This window comes from Phacochoerus africanus, chromosome 12 (genome assembly GCF_016906955.1).
Source record: "Phacochoerus africanus isolate WHEZ1 chromosome 12, ROS_Pafr_v1, whole genome shotgun sequence".
Taxonomy (NCBI): domain Eukaryota; kingdom Metazoa; phylum Chordata; class Mammalia; order Artiodactyla; family Suidae; genus Phacochoerus; species Phacochoerus africanus.
Genome location: NC_062555.1, coordinates 19,270,937 through 19,286,765, shown reverse-complemented (window position 1 = coordinate 19,286,765; position 15,829 = coordinate 19,270,937). Strand labels below are relative to the sequence as shown.

General features: G+C 43.4%; 1 protein-coding gene across 1 annotated transcript; it reads right to left on the bottom strand.

Annotated features, from left to right (window-relative positions):
* Positions 1-733: 733 nt before the first annotated feature.
* On the bottom strand, positions 734-13,332 carry SRP9 (signal recognition particle 9). Its single transcript, XM_047755122.1, has 3 exons — positions 13,106-13,332; positions 6,763-6,831; positions 734-1,924 (listed from the first exon to the last, which is right to left on the bottom strand). The coding sequence occupies exons 1-3, from the start codon at positions 13,175-13,177 to the stop codon at positions 1,805-1,807; spliced, it is 261 nt and encodes an 86-aa protein (XP_047611078.1). The 5' UTR covers positions 13,178-13,332; the 3' UTR covers positions 734-1,804.
* Positions 13,333-15,829: the final 2,497 nt, after the last annotated feature.

Here is a 15,829-nt window from a genome sequence, read left to right as displayed (position 1 = left end):
ACTTCTGATCCTATCTATAAGAGGATATTTGTGGTTTAATAAGCCACTAAAATTGTAGTAATATTTTAGGGCAGCAATAAGAAACAAATTAGTTTCCAAGGGTTCAAAACAGTACCCTGGAGTTCCTGCTGGGGTGCACTGGGTTAAGAATCCAGGGAGTTCCTGTCATTAAAAAGGGGAAAATAAAAATGAGAAACAAAAAGGCCCCAGTTATCCTATTAGAGAGGGGAAAGCACCCAAACCCGAAAAACCCTACACTATTTGATGTTACTTTTCTTAATCAAGAAATCAACCTGCCATTAACATACAACTCAGAGAAAATCAGGTAATAAAGTACCAAGAAACAAAATAAGTAAAATGTACATATAGCATCATCAGACTCACTTTAATCTAAATGAATCTAGTATATCCCAGTCAAGAACGCAGTAATTCTTGAGACGTTAAAAACTTCAAAAGAGGGAGTTCCCAGGATGGCGCAGAGGAACGGAATCCAACTAGGAACCATGAGGTTGCGGGTTCAATCCATGGCCTCGCTCAGTGGGTTAAGGATCCAGCGTTGCCATGAGCTGTGGTGTAGGTCACAGACATGGCTCAGATCCCGAGCTGCTGTGGCGATGGTGTCAGCAGGCAGCTGCAGCTCCAATTAGACCCCTAGCCTGGGAACCTCCATATGCCAAGGGTGGGGCCCTAAAAAAACAAAACAAAACAAAGAAAAACTTCAAAAGAAACAATATATATTCACGTAATATTTTATTTACTAACCTCTCTGAAGCACGTCAACATTCGTATGGCTAATGAAACTTTCCATGTTAAAACGCTGGTCAATAAAACAAATTCCTAACAAAAAATATTTTAATGTAGGAATCAACATGTGAACATTACATTTAGGTGGTAAAATTCAGGTTACAAATATAAGATAAACATCAAACAATCCCATACTTCCAGTTTACTGGAAAACATGAGTTGTGACAGTCACGCCTAACGCCGTGGTTAAGTTATAAAGGGAGAATTGGGCAGGGGTGTCACAGAGGTATGCGAAGATTTAACAGTTCAAAAGATCCTTAGCCCTTTGAGAAAACATGGATGGCAAATATGTGGCAAATATTTCTGTAATATGGTGGTTTCATTCCGCTCATGCTTTTAAAGTAACTGCAGATCTTTCAGGGCACTGAAGACTAGATTCAAAATAAGTCTTTGCTCAACAAGTTAATGATGCCATGAATCCTTTATATTTAAAAATACAGTTTAAATTTGTAAAGTTTAAGGTAAAGCATACTTGTCCTAATAATTATTTTTAAATATAATTGAGACTATACTACTCTATATAATCAGGCATACATACTGTGAGCAATTTCTTCCAGTTACCGTGTTTTAGATCTGCTCGTCATCAACAGCACAAAGTTTATGTTTCAGTCCAGCAAAATGGTTACACCTAATTTTCTTTTAAAGACAGATACCCTAAATTCAAGGAAGAATTGGCTTTTCTTGATATCTCATTTTCAAATTACTGATACAAACTTACCAGAGAAGTATTTATTTTGCCCAGCATCAAATCCTCTGCGAAAAGTTTCCAAGAGAGATGCATTTCTTGTTTAATTTCCAAAAATAAATAAAGGCTTTCTAACTGAAAGCACTTAACATTTCCAGCTCTCTAAAGTAAACATTAAAAAACAAAGTACAAAAAGTGATCTCTTGGCTTCTGAATAGCCCACTTAGTTACATAAAGTATTTTCTGTCCCAACACTTTCTGAAATTCAAAAGATATTTACTTCCCAAGGACAGGACAGTCTTCATTTCAAACCATTCAATCCGTTTCCATGGCAACACTGCGGGATTCCTTCGCTACCATAAGTCGCATTAGTTGACTGTGGAATTTCTCAATCTTCTTTACATCTTGAGCTTGGTCTGTTCTATACACCAAACACTGTCAGAAATTTTAAAAGCACACATTAACTAAGAAAGACTAGATTACCAATAATGTAGTATATGAATGAGTGGGTAAAAAATTTGAGTCTTTCCCTACCACTGTTTTGCTTTATCTCCTCTGGAGGTCAGAATACTAAGGAAATTACATTTAAGTTTCCAAGCCCCCAGCAATTACATTCCTTAAGTTTAGCATTTTATAAGATTTTAAATGCCACTGCTACGGATAAAAAAATGAAATAAACTCTATCGTAAGCTTTTCAAAAATGACCAGTTGAATGATATGTTTAAAGTTTTGCCTGAGGTCTGATGAGAGAAGAATTCAAGACTGGAATTAGCTATTTCCTCCCTGGGATCTGGTCATAAGTGACTGAATAATAGTGAGAAAAGCATATAAATCTTAGAATCCCATTCTCTATTTGTGAAATGGGAGGGGGATTCAATGATTTTGTTTGTTTGTTTGTTGCTTTAAAGAGCTGTAGCCCTGCATAGGAAAGCTCCCCCAGGCTGGGGTCAAATTGGAGCTGTAGCTGCCGGCCTACACCACAACCACAGCAATGAGGTACCCAAGCCATGTCTGCTATACCACAGCTCAAGACAGCGCTGGATCCTTAACCCACTGAGCAGGGCCAGGGATCAAACTGCATCCTCCTGGATACTAGTTGGGTTCTTAAACCACTGAGCCACAACAGGAATGCCTAATGATCATTTTTTTTAAAATCGGGAATCTCTTGCTTGCATCTGGTTCCTAGTTGAACCCCAATTTTCTAATATTATTTGTAATTTTAAAACCAAGTTAAATTCTTCCTTGCTATAAATTCAATTCTTCATCAGATACTTAGATCTGCTTATCATTGGCCATAAAGCCATTTGTTCAAGAATCTCAAAATTATCAAATTTAAGGTAGCAGTCTTTCTAATTTTGTAACACAGATCCATTTTTCTTTAGCCCCTCTCGAAGACTCACATGAGTTTTAAACAATGAGAATTTCATGATCCTGCAATAATATTCACCAATTTAAGTAATCTGGAGTTCAATCTCACTATATCCAACTGATCTGAATTCCTAGAGCCTTTAAATCAGTTACCTACAAAGTCTTACCTACACATTGTACAAATCTGTCCAACAATCTTGTAAAATGGCCACAGTAATTGCCACCATTTCAATGTTAGTATATGTACTATAGGAGAACATATAACTTCTCACTACAGTCTGACATAGAAAGATTTTAGGTCCATAGAAAACAACAGTATAAATCAACCGTGGGGTTAGAAAAAAAATGATGCGTAAATGGGAGTATAACAAAGTCAAAGCTCCATGATAATAACAACAAAGTCTAGGTTGAGTTTTCTGAAGGAGTTATTAGCTATTACAATGAATTACTGAGGAAAGTATACACTCATTAGAAAATAAGATTTTTACACTGGAGTTGATTCATATATTTACTATTTAAGAGGATGAGTTTGACTGTAACTTGGTCACTTCTAGACACGGACTACTTTTTAGTTTGTCCTTTTTTTTTAACGTCTCTTTGTCTTTTCTAGGGCCACTCCCTCGGCATATGGAGATTCCCAGGCTAGGGGTCCAATCAGAGCTGTAGCCACCGGCCTACGCCACAGCCACAGCAACTTAGGGATCTGAGCCGCGTCTGCAACCTACACCACAGTTCACGGCAATGCTGGATCCTTAACCCACTGAGCAAGGCCAGGGATCAAACCGGCAACCTCATGGTTCCTAGTCAGATTCGTTAACCACTGCGCCACGACGGGAACTCCTGTTTTTTTTTTTTTTGAGGGCTGCACTCGTGGCATGTGGAGGTTCCCAGGTTAGGGGTTGAACTGGAGCTGCAGTCACCATCTTACAGCACAGCCAGAGCAATTCAGGATCTGAGCCACATCTGCGAACTACACCACAGCTCATGGCAATGCTGGATCCTTAACCCACTGAGTGAGACGAGGGATTGAACCTGAGTCCTCATGGATAGTAATCAGGTTTGTTAACCACTGAGCCATGACGGGAACTCCTAATTCTCAGAAGTTTTAAGAAAGGGAACAAAAAGTATTTTTATATTTAGATCTTGTCACAGGAATTGTCAATGTTAAATAAATATTGCTTACCATGGAGTCGTAACTATATTTAATCGCTACCAGAGGCAAAAAGTCATCATTTGGAGATAAAGTCTTTTGTACTGAATTCAATTCTGCATTTTCCTCTATTTTTAAAGCTGGACATGGCAGTTTCTCTAGAGTAGATATTACCTATCCACTCAGTGGTAATCACAATTAAAATTTTTCTCTATGTGAATGCTCAAGATTCAAGCACATATTCATTAAATCTAGCACCAGGGCTAGGTACTTTCACGTTTCTCCTTTCCTTTCCCCAACAAGCCTACTAGGTAAGCAGACCATCACCATGGCACTTTATGGATGAGAACACTGAGGGCCCCCAAAACCAAAGTTTTGGCCTGACCTTTTCCATGGCTGAAATGCTGGTAGATGGCTAAGCTAGGATTCAAATCTCCTGGATCTAAGTTTGGCATACCTCAGCTCAACTGACTCTTCCATTTGCACAGTTACGTCACCAAACTCAATCAGTTCTTGGAAGACATAGTAATCATTAAAAGATCTGACTTCATAGAACCTCACAATGGAACCATGAGCACAAATACAGTAAAACATATGACCAAATACAAACAGTTATTTTTTAAATCACTATGACGTTTTAAAAAGAATTAATCTAATTTTAAGAAAAATGTTTGCTAAGTACCGCCTGGGTTAGGATACTAGTCACTGCAAATACAGGTAAGAAAAATCTTTATTGTTTTGAAGTTCAAAATCTATTAAAAGTCGAACATGATAAAACAACTGTGATACAGCACAAAAAGAGGCAGAAATAAAAGCAAGAGATGAAGCAATCCTTTCGAGCTGGGTTTTGAAAGATAAGCAGCAGCCTTGCCACACTGGGGCAGGGGTGGAATTCAATACTGCAAAGATGGAAACAGATGGCTCAAAAGCTCTGAGCCTAAGACAGCATGGCACATGAAAGCAGCCCTTGGAGTGCCCATTGTGGTGAAGTGGAAACGAATCTGACTGGTACCCATGAGGTTGTGGGTTCGATCCGTGGCCTCGCTCAGTGGGTTGAGGATCTGGCGTTGCCCTGAGCTGTGGTGTAGGTTGCAGACAAGGCTCAGATCTGGCACTGCTGTGGCTGTGGCTATGGCTATGGCCAGCAGCTGTAGCTTGGATTCGACCCCTAGCCGGGAACTTCCATATGCCATGGGTGGGGCCCTAAACAGCAACAACAACAACAACAACAACAACAACAACAACAACGGGGGTGGGGGTGGGGAGGGGGAGAGCCCTTAAGCTAACACAGAAAAGATAGAGATAAAAGGAGCTGTGTGGGTGACGTTTACATTATGAGTGATGAGGCGCCAGTTAAGATTTTAAGCAGGGTAACGACATGTGCGGTTTTTAGGAGTGCCTGCTGCAGCACAGCAAGTTAAAGACCTGGCGTTGTCTCTGTGGTGGCTCAGACTCAATCCCTGGCCCAGTCCACCGTAAGATCCAGCACTGCTGCAGCTGTGGTGTAGGCTGCAGCTGTATCATATTTGATCCCTGGCCCGGGAACGTCCATATTCCATGATGCAGCCAAAAAAAAAAAAAAAATTTACTGCATTTTTAGAAATCACTCCAGCAGGGCAGCAGCATAGGGCAACTACATGACTACCTGGAAGCAGGGACACAGAGACTATTCTACAAGTCCAGGCAAGTGACGGTGAACCCCTAACGTTAAGAGGTTAGCAACGAAGATGGAGTGTTCATGACAGGAAATGAGAGGGAGCTTGAATCAATAATTCACAAATGCCCAGCAAAGTATAGGGAACTTATCAGAGAGTGAAAATGTAAGTTCTTTCAAATGAAGGAGTAGTAGATGTGAGAATGAGGGAAAGGAAGGGACCAAAATCAATCCCCACTTCTCTGAGCAGGTAGATGACAGTGCAATTAAAGCGAGGAAACAGGAGGAGCCAGTCTGACAAGAGATGGTGAGTTCCATTCTAGGCTAATGTTAAGGAAGAATGTGCAACCTAGAGCTGGTCACGAAGCCAGAAGACACATACGAGGTACACATACAAAATGAGAAATAGACCCAGAAACAGGCAGTGCTGGACTTAATGGACTGGTCCAGAAGTGGTATGAAAAGATCAAGGAAAGAATCCTGAAGAAGTCAATGTTTATGGGGGCACATTGGTGAAATAATTAACAAAGAAACAGAAACAGAGAAAAAACAAGATAAAATGGAGCCACATATGTCAAAATAATAATTTCTATAAGAAGTGGTTTCCTGTATTGAAAACAGCCAGGAGGATGTGAGCTGCCGAGACAACTGGGTTTGAAAATAGGGGCTGCTGCTGAGCTCTTACCAAGAGCAGTTTTGTGGACAACATTATGTAGAAAGCAGATGGCAGGAGTGAGAAATAAATGAGCGTGAGCACATGACCAGGGTGAGCACAAGAGAAATACATTACAGAGCCTAGAACTGGTGTTCAACACCACCATCTACTTCTCACACGCCTGAGGAAAACTTCCCCCCCTTACACCCACTTTTGGTCTCTACGCTCCTCTTGCTTGGGGTCTCAAGAGAGCAGTCAATAAACCACATCTGACACACTGCATTAATGAAGCAAGCTGAATTATCTTCCCAAGGGCCTACTGGGAATGAAATGCCAAATAAGTATCCTCATGGGTGATCTGCACAAATCCTAGGTAAATAATTTCAAACAAATGGTTAACTCAAACAAATCTGAAAGGTATGCAACAAATAAAAACATATACTTACAACTAAGTCATCTGTTACTTTAATACACAAACTCCCATCAGAATGCCTATATTTGAGAACCACACGTGCCTGAAATAAAAATACATATTTAGAAACAGTGAAGTCAGAAGACATTTCTCATACATAATTTAGTATTCAGGTGGGCTAAAACAAATCCTTTTAGAATTAATAGTAAAAGCATCTAAAGGCACCTTGACTGTAAACTTATCATTACTGAAATGGAAAACAGCATTTTGTTCATTCCTCTTGCTACAATTTATTATTTTTTAAAGACTTAAAAAGACACATACAGAGTTCCTGTCGTGGTGCAGCGGAAACGAATCCGACTAGGAACCATGAGGTTGTGGGTTCGATCCCTAGCCTCGCTCAATGGGTTATGGGTCCAGCATTGCTGTGACCTGTGGTGGAGGTTGAAGATGCGGCTCGGATCTGGTGTTGCTGTGGCTGTGGTGTAAGCCAGCAGCTGCAGCTCAGATGAGACCCCTAGCCTGGGACCCTCCATAAGCCGTGGGTGTGGCCCTAAAAAGGATAAAAAACAAACAAAAAAGACATTAAAAAAAAGACACATACATATCAAAGGAATGTCCGTGAGGCTCTCAAGATGGTTTGGCATCTCCTGCCAGTAAGAATATTATATTGAAGGCTGTTCACAGCACACCACCTCAAAGTACACCACTTTGGCATAAGGATCTGTCTTGAGCTCAAGGCGATTAGCTTTCTGGCCAAAAGCAGGACATAAATTAACCTTTGTAAAGGTGATGTAAATTTCCAACTCTAATTCCCTCTCCCCCATAACAGACCACAAGGTTTGTTCCAAACAAACTTTACAATAAATAACTATTTTCTTTTGCTTTTTAGGGCCACACCTGAGGCATATGGAGTTCCCAAGCTAGTGGTCTAATCGGAGCTACAGCTGCCAGCCTACACTACAGCCACAGCAACTCGGGATCCAAGCTGCAACTGTGACCTACACCATAGCTCATGGCAACGCCAGATTCTTAACCCTTAACCCACTGAGTGAGGCCAGGGATCGAACCCGCAATGTCATGGTTCCTATCAGATTCATTTCCACTGCATCACGACAGGAACTCCTACAGTAAAATTTCCTATCCATTTCTTAGTCTCTGTCTCACAACTCACCCCCTTCCCAGAAGCCCCAATTCCCTTTCCTTTGTCCAACCCTTTTTCTCCCACTCTATCATCCTTTGTTAAGATGGTATATGGTCCCCAAATCCCTCAAGTCACATTTCTTTGTGAACCTCTGTGCTATGTAATTTTTTTTCACTTGTTTTTTTTTTGTCTTTTGTCTTTTTTTTTTTGTTGTTGTTGTTGTTGCTATTTCTTGGGCCGCTCCCTCGGCATATGGAGGTTCCCAGGCTAGGGGTCCAATCAGAACTGTAGCCACCGGCCTACGCCAGAGCCACAGCAACGTGGGATCCGAGCCGTGTCTTCGACCTACACCACAGCTCACGGCAACGCCGGATCGTTAACCCACTGAGCAAGGGCAGGGACCGAACCCGCAACCTCATGGTTCCTAGTCGGATTCGTTAACCACTGCGCCACGACGGGAACTCCTTTCACTTGTTAATCTGTCTTTTGTCAGTTTAATCTGCAGAGCCCCAGTTATTAAACCTAAGAGAGTAAAGGAGAAAATTTTTTCTCCCCCACAGAGGACTGATAGGAGGAAAAGGGGAGAAAGGAGCATAAATGGCTAAGTTCAAATCCACCCCCCAGGAAAAAAGCACTGCAGTTGCAGTTCATGCTTCCCATTTTCCCATGGGTCTCAGGAGGTCGACTCAGACTAAACCACTCAGCAAAATCACATTTTTATCACAATGGTACAATGCACTATTACATAAAAGCAGAATTCTGTTCAGAAAAGAAGTCTCCATCAACAACCTTCCAAATCAAAACAACTCCTGTACTGAGTACCATGCTACACAGCACTTGCCGTTCAGTATTCTAAAGTCAGGAAGCCAAGAAAACGATTTGGATATTAGCATATTCCAATAAGAGACATCTCCCATAGTCTATAAATTCCATAAACATTGGGGGTTTTTTTCTATTTATGGCTGCACCTGTGGCATATGGAAGTTCCCCGGCAAGGAGTTGAATTGGAGCTGCAACTTCGGCCTACACGCAGCCACTGCAGTGCTGGAACAGCTGCATCTGCGACCTGCTTTCAGCAACGCAGAATCCTTAACCCACTGATAGAGGTTAGGGATCAAACCTGCACCCTCAGAGACAATGTCGAGTTAACTTGCTGAGCCACAAAAGAAACTCCCATGAACACTGTTTTTCTTTCTTTAAATGATGTATTCAAAACAGTGTACTGCAGCAGAGTCAAGCTTTTTGCTCACCAAAATAAATAACTTCTTTAGGTTTAGCTAGCTGTTTTAAAAAGTGCTAAGTATGGAGTTCCCACTGTGGTGCAGTGGAAATGAATCCGACTAGGAACCATGAGGTTGTGGGTTAAGGATCCGGCGTTGCTCTGAGCTGTGGTGCAGGTCGCAGACTCGACTTGGATCTGGCATTGCTGTGGCTCTGGTTAGACCCCTAGCCTGGGACCTCCATATGCCAAGGGTGCTGTCCTCAAAAAAAAAAAAAAAAGTGCTAAGTATCTATAAGCCGAAACAGGAACATAATTTTAAAATGGTTACAATGTAGCACAGGAGCCTCCCTAAGACAATTCTGGAAACTAGACAAAAAGGGCTAGTAGAGCTCTTCCTACAGCTTTTCCCATAATACTCTGCTCTTCTGGGTCTGTCCCCTTCCACCAAAAAAGTCATACCGGAGTTCCCGTCGTGGCGCAGTGGTTAACGAATCCGACTAGGAACCATGAGGTTGCGGGTTCGATCCCTGCCCTTGCTCAGTGGGTTAACGATGCGGCGTTGCCGTGAGCTGTGGTGTGGGTCACAGACGCGGCTCGGATCTGGTGTTGCTGTGGCTCTGGTGTAGGCCTGTGGCTACAGCTCTGATTGGACCCCTAGCCTGGGAACCTCCATATGCCGCGAGAGCGGCCCAAGAAATAGCAAGAAGACAAAAAAAAAAAAAAAAAGTCATACCATCCTGAGATTTGACTTGATGAGGGAGGAAAGAGAACTCACCAAGCACTTAATATATAAATAATGACAACTGGGTTAACTATCTTCAGACTGAATATATTTGAGCTATTCAATTCAGTTTTATGTATTTAAAATTCAGTCCTCCAGAAACAAAAGGAAACTGAAACTTAAAAATATGCTAAGCATGACAACTATGTCAAGTTGTCATACCATGTCAGATGCCACCAAGAAAGAAATATATCAAGGTTCCTGCTTTCTTAGGAACTTTTGAGTTCAATCAGCCAAAACAATCAAAATACAAGACAACATGAATTAAGTCCTATAAGGGCATGCATGTATAGGTAAAACATTAAAAGAGAAAAGTAATTTAGGCTGGAGGAAGGGGAAGCGTAAAGAGACTTTGTGGAGATGGTTTGAGAAATGCATTTTTTGGTCTTCTTTTAGGGAACAAGGTAGGAGAAAGGTTGAAGAAGCGGTCTGAATGAAGATATGATGCATTCTGTAGCTTCATGAGAATAGAGCTGAGGATGGTGGAAACAGTGGGAGGTAAGACCAACAACACTGGAGAGAGGGTCAGACTGCGGACCAGGAGTCCAGATTTTAATTATAAAGCAGGAAACTGAGAATCCAATTTGTGTGTGTGTGTGTGGTTTTTTTTTTTTTTTTGTCTTTTTTGCTATTTCTTTGGGCCGCTCCTGCGGCATATGGAGGTTCCCAGGCTAGGGGTCGAATCGGAGCTGTAGCCACCGGCCTAGGCCAGAGCCACAGCAACGCGGGATCCAAGCCACGTCTGCAAACTACACCACACACAACTCACGGCAACACCGGATCGTTAACCCACTGAGCAAGGGCAGGGACCGAACCCGCAACCTCATGGTTCCTAGTCGGATTCGTTAACCACTGCGCCATGACGGGAACTCCCAATTTGTGTGTTTTAGACAGCTGTTGCTATGAGAGTGAAGGGATTTCATTTCTTTTTATTTTTTTTTATTTTTTTGTCTTTCTGCCATTTCTTGGGCCGCTCCTGCGGCATATGGGGGTTCCCAGGCTAGGGGTTGAATCGCAGCTATACCCGCTGGCCTACGCCAGAGCCACAGCAGTGCAGGATCTGAGCCGCGTCTGCGACCTACACCACAGCTCACGGCAATGCCGGATTGTTAACCCACTGAGCAAGGGCAGGGATCGAACCCGCAACCTCATGGTTCCTAGTCAGATTCGTTAACCACTGCGCCACCACGAGAACTCCTCTTTTTAATTTTTTTTTTTGTCTGTCTTTTTAGGGCCGCACCTGCAGCATATGGAGGTTCCCAGGCTAGGGGTCGAATCAGAGCTGTAGATGACGGCCTACACCACAGCCACAGCCATGCCAGACCCGAGCTGAGTCTGTGACCTACACCATAGCTCATGGCAACGCCGGATCCTTAACCCACTGAGCAAGGCCAGGGATTGAACCCACAACCTCATGGTTCCTAGTCGGATTCGTTAACCAACTGACCTACGATGGGAAGTCCATGAAGAAGAGATTTTTAAAATAGGCAGCCAGACTGACTAAGAGATTATTTCATGGTCCAACAATAAAATCATCTTCAATTAGAGCAGATGCAAGAGAGAATGGTAAAAGGTGATGGATATAACCAACAGGGACAGAAGACAGAGTTCTGTAAATTAGACTGTAATGAGTTCTGACAAAATTTCTTTTCTTCTTTGGTCCCAGAAGTATGGACTGGTAGAAAGAGCATGGATGTGGGGTTTAGAGACATGGATTCAAATTTTAGCTTAATCTCTTAGAGACTAGGCAAATCATTTAATGCATCTTAAGGATGTTTATTCCTCTACTTCAATAGATTGTCTTAACTGTTCACATAAACTATATGAGTAAACATACATAAAACTCCTGTCACAGAGCAGGTTCTCAATAAAACTGTCTGTCACGCTCCCTCTCCCCACACAACCCCTCACCCTCCTATCAAAAAAAATCAGCCAAAAACAAGTGGAAGGATATTAATGAGGAGGCATAAATTTTTTGGCCACTGGAATTTTCTGACTGGATAAAGAGCCCAAAGGTTCCCTGCCTATACTAGGCTTTATTCTCAGCAATGCTCTGTAATTACCATTTGATGTTCATTTTCCCTGCCATTATGACCACATTCTTAAAATGATTCCTCGTGATGTGAATTTGTATGTTCTTTACTATCTTTCCAAATATTTTCAGTTTACACTGGGTACTTCTGGACAAAAATCTTGTACTATCCTCATGGTATACTGCTTGAACAAAGAAACAAACGGCCCTATGAGCAAAGGAAATCAACCAAATGAAGGAGCTAGAAATTGTGTCATAAACAAAGTACTCAATTTCAATAATATCTAACTCATTTCATCATTTATTATTACATCATTTTATTGCAAAGAATGGAACTAAGAATGTTTCACAGCACCTGTTACTTACCTAGATCTAAAAAGCAAACAAGATTTTTAATTAAGGAGGAGCGGCTTCAACTAACATTTAGATGATAATAAAACTCAACAGGAAGAAAAATCAGGACCCAAATGCTAAACTGTCCGTCTTGTGACTTCTTTCCTCATTAATAATAAGCAAACCTCTGGGATCCACTTATTTTTTGGTGGGGGCCATGAATTACAGGGATCCTTGAACCTCCCAGTTAATTACAAACATTTACGTATAAGTGCACTTTTCTGAGGAAAGCGTGCAAGCATTCTCATGTTCCCACGAGGGCACTGACTTCCAAAAAATTTAGAGCCACTTAAAAAAAAATTGATTACAGTTGATTTACAATGTTCTGTCAATTTCTGCTGTACAGCAAAGTGACCTACAGCCGCCTTTCTAAGGGTTATAGACACCTCCAAATTGAGGTCTTTCAACAACTTCTCTGCGGTCGCAGAAAAACATCACCGTTTTTTCTTATACGAGGTGATACGGGAAAAGGGCACTAAGATACTAAGGGACAGAAGGTTGAATCAGTAGGGGGAGGAGCCCCGCCCTTAGAGACACGTAACCCCGAGACCGTCGAGGTTAAGTTCAGGGATTGCGCGAGGCGTCTTCCTAAGAGCCCTGAAATGACCCCTGATTTTGCCGGTTTCCGGGCTTCCTGGAGGCGTTAATAAGGGAGGAGAAGGAAGAAACAATCACACTTGGCGGGGTCCGTCTCTCCTCACTCTCAGCACCTCCTAAGTAGCTGGAGAAGCTCCAGAGGCCGAGCGGCGGGGAAAAAAGCCATCCTGACCCAGGGACAGATGCACATACCCCGCCAGCGATTTACCTTCATGGGGTCAGCGAGGTAGAGTTTCTCGGCCGCGCGGCTGAACTCCTCCCAAGTCTGGTACTGCGGCATCGTGGGTCCGCGGGGGCACAGTTGACACGCACCGCTGAAGACCCGAGGCGCGGCTATACTCCGTGACTCACCCACCTACCTCCCAGCCTCCGGCAGCCACTCACCGAGGCAGGGGCCCAGCCGCTCAAAGATGGTGGCGCCTCCTCGCACCAACGCCTCGCTCCATTGGGCGGTCCGGATTGCCTTCGCCCAATGGGAAGGAGGGATATTGCCCAGGAGGAGGCGGAGCCCCGAGCCTACGGCTCTGAGAGCTGGCCCCGAGGAGTTGAGAGCGGAGCGATGACGGAGGCCACCACAGCGCCCCCTATAGGACTGGAGGAGCAGTGGGAGGGTCTGTCCCGCAGTCCTTTGGGCTGGCCAGCTCTTCTAAAGCCCAGGTTCCTTCTGCAAAGATTGAGCGGCTCAGTGAAAAGCGCTAGAGCTGCAAAAAGGAAGATGATAGGGTGCAGCTGTCACACCTACAGCTTAGTAAAAGGGAAATGAGACATAAGCACAAGAATGCAGCCAAAGACTTTATATGATAGACATTTGTTTCGGGACATCGGAACACAAAGGAAGGATGATCACGTGTGGGTGGAGGGATCGCTAATGATGTTGGTGCAGGCTGAATCTTGATAAACATGGTGGATGTTCTATAACAGGTAGTCCAGGCCGGCCAGGACATCTAGGCCCGCTTGAGGTTGTAGAGTATTTAATGTGAGGAGTGTTTGCGGGGTGGGGGAAGGGAAGAATCAATGGAAGGAATCATGTCATCACTTAAACCAGGAGAAGAAATTTGAACTTTGTTCTCTAAGTAATGGAGTGATCAGAAGGGTGTTTTTCCTTAATCAAGTTTATTGAAGTATATTTTATGTAATAAAACATACTAGTTTTAAGCATATAGGCTGATGCATTTTTGAAAAATATATTTATATATTCCCATTGGGTATATGCCTATATGTCATAATCAAGATACAGAACATCTCTTCATCTCCAGAAAGCTCCCTTATGCTTCTTTATATTCAATCCCACCACCCTCACAGCTGCCCCCACTCACTGATCTGCTTTCTGCTACCATAGATTAGTTTTCCTGTCCATGGAAGGGCTTTAGGCAGATTTGCATTTTATCTGGCTCTGGCTGCACACAAAGACTGAGGTGAAGTGGTGCAAGCCTGGAGGCAAGGAGACCTCCTAAGATGCTCATGCAATAATACAGGCAAAAAGAGGAGGAGTTCCCAGTGTGGCTCAGTGGAAATCTGACTAACATCCATTAGGACACAGCTTCAATTCCTGGCCTTGTTCAGTGGGTTAAGGATCTGGCGTTGCCATGAGCTGTGGTGTAGGCCAGCAGCTACAGGAACCTCCATATGCCACGGGTGTGTCCCTAAAAAGAAATAATAATAATAATAATACAGACTTAAGAGCTGTGGATCTGAATTAAGGCACTAGTTTAGGAATGGAGAGGAGGATGCCATTTCGAGATTTATGTCATGAATGATGTGGGGTGCACAGGTGAGGAAAGAGTAGAATGCCTCTCAGGCCAGGGAAGGTGGGGAGGCCATTGACTGATACAGGGGAAAAGGAAGAACAGGTTTGGGGGAGATTGGGGAGGACAATGAGTTCTGTTCTGGATGTGATGAGTTTGAAATATCCTTGGGCTATCGAGGTGCAGATGTCTGGTAGCTTAGCTGGGTATCTCCCGGAGTGGTACGAAGCAGGCATCATCAGCAGATAGGGCTCGGTTGAGCCTTACCTGGGGAGAGGACACAGCAGTAGAAGACCAGGGACAAACCCTGGGAAACAACCACATGTACAAAGGGTCGGAGAGGGATTCACAAAGGAGGCAGTGGAGGAGACCAGGCATGTCTGGGAAGTGGTCGGAGGAGAGGGTTCTGCGGAGGGACCAGTCAGGGGTGTCAGATGGCACAGCTACGAAGAGAACTAAAATGAGTCCATTGAGGAGTTCCGATCGTGGCTCAGTGGTGACAAACCTGATGAGTATCCATGAGTTCTCAGGTTCGATCCCTGGCCTCGATCAGTGAGTTCAGGATCCAGCATTGCCATGAGCTGTGGCATAGGTTGCAGATGTGGTTTGGGTCCCATGCTGCTGTGGCTGTGGTGTAGACCTGCAACTGCAGCTCCAATTTGACCCCTAGCCTGGGAACTTCCATATGCTGCAGGCACTGCCCTAAAAAGCAAAAATAAATAAATAAATAAATAAATAAATAAGTCCATTAATTGTTGTCATTGAGGGGTCACTGGTGACCTCAACCAGAGAACCGTGGTCAGACTGAAAGAGGCCGAAGGGGTGGAAGAGTAAAGGCAACTTTTTTCTACTTTTCCTTTTTTTTTTTTGTCTTTTCAGGGCTGCACCCACAGCACATGGAGGTTCCCAGGCTAGGGGTCCAATGCTGGATCCTTAACCCACTGAACAAGGCCAGGGATCGAACCCGACACCTCGTGGTTCCTAGTCGGATTTGTTTCCGCTGCGCCACGACAAAAACTTCCATTTCTTTATAAGAGCTTAACCACCAGCAGAAAAGGTGGTAAGAAAATGGTCCAAAGACACTGATAAAAAGAGCGTTTTTTTTGGTTTTTGGTTTTATCAGAGCTGCTCCTCCCGGCCTACACCACAGCCACAGCAACATGGGATCTGAGCCAAGTCTGCGACCT